We start from the raw sequence: 807 nt of genomic DNA, 5'->3' as shown, positions 1-807 counted from the left end.
GGGGGTCTTGTGGGTGCATGTGTGCGTAGAAGTGGGGGTCTTGTGGGTGTGTGTGAATGCGGGTTCTCAGATGTGTGTGTGTAGCAGTGGGTGTGCAACGCAGTGGGGGTCTTGTGTGTGTGTGGATAGGAATGAAAGTCTCATGGGTGTCTGTGTGAGTGCGGGTCCCATGGGTGTTTGTAGGAGTGGGGGTCTCAGGTGTGTGTAGGAATGGAGGTCTAGAGGGTATGCATGTGTAGGGAGTAGAGGGTCTCACGGGTTGTGCATGTAGGGAGTGCGGGTCCCATAGGTGTTTTTGTAGGAGTGGGGTTCTCAGGTGTGTGTGTGTGTGTGTGTAGGACTGGGTGTCTCGTAGGTGTGGGAGGGAGCAGGGGGGTCTCGTGGGTGGGCGTGTGTAGGGAGTGGGGGTCTCGTGGGTGTGCACGCGTGTGGAGCGGAGCAGGGCCGGCTCCCGGGCCCGTGCGCTCCGCTCCGGACCCCTCAGCGCGGGAATGACGGGATGCGCTGGGCGGCCGCAGGACACTGCCCGGGAGCTCCACCCTACCCTGTCCCGCCCTGTCCAGTCCCGCGCGCAGCCGCTCCAGTCAGCTCAACGCCGCGCGCAGGCCCCGCCCACCACCACCGCCCCACAATGCCCCGCGCCAGGCAGCCTTTGAAAAAGCGGCGCGGCTCGTTCAAGATGGCGGAGCTTGATCAGCTGCCGGATGAGAGTGAGTGCCCGCCCGGGTCCCCTGCCGCTGGGCCCGCCCGCTCCCCTCCGGCCCGGCCTGTCCCCTTCCCCTCCCCCTCCTCTCTCCTCCGGCCGGG

The 807-nt window shown here is 65.7% G+C and overlaps 1 protein-coding gene across 3 annotated transcripts in view; it reads left to right on the top strand.

The window, feature by feature from the left end:
- The first annotated feature begins 631 nt into the window (after positions 1-631).
- Positions 632-807, top strand: part of LIN9 (lin-9 DREAM MuvB core complex component) — a 62,219-nt gene continuing 62,043 nt past the window's right edge. Inside the window, exon 1 of one of the 3 annotated variants that reach the window (XM_019516543.1) lies at positions 632-710. In XM_019516543.1, coding sequence (XP_019372088.1) covers positions 632-710 — 79 coding nt within the window. The remainder of the gene's footprint in view (positions 711-807) is intronic. The other 2 variants (XM_019516545.1, XM_019516546.1) reach the window with 2 other exon arrangements.

This window comes from Gavialis gangeticus, unplaced genomic scaffold, assembly GCF_001723915.1.
Source record: "Gavialis gangeticus isolate Ggan-Ray unplaced genomic scaffold, GavGan_comp1, whole genome shotgun sequence".
In the NCBI taxonomy this organism is placed as follows: domain Eukaryota; kingdom Metazoa; phylum Chordata; order Crocodylia; family Gavialidae; genus Gavialis; species Gavialis gangeticus.
The sequence above is the reverse complement of the archived record's forward strand: the minus strand, read 5'-3'. Positions and strand labels throughout refer to the sequence as shown.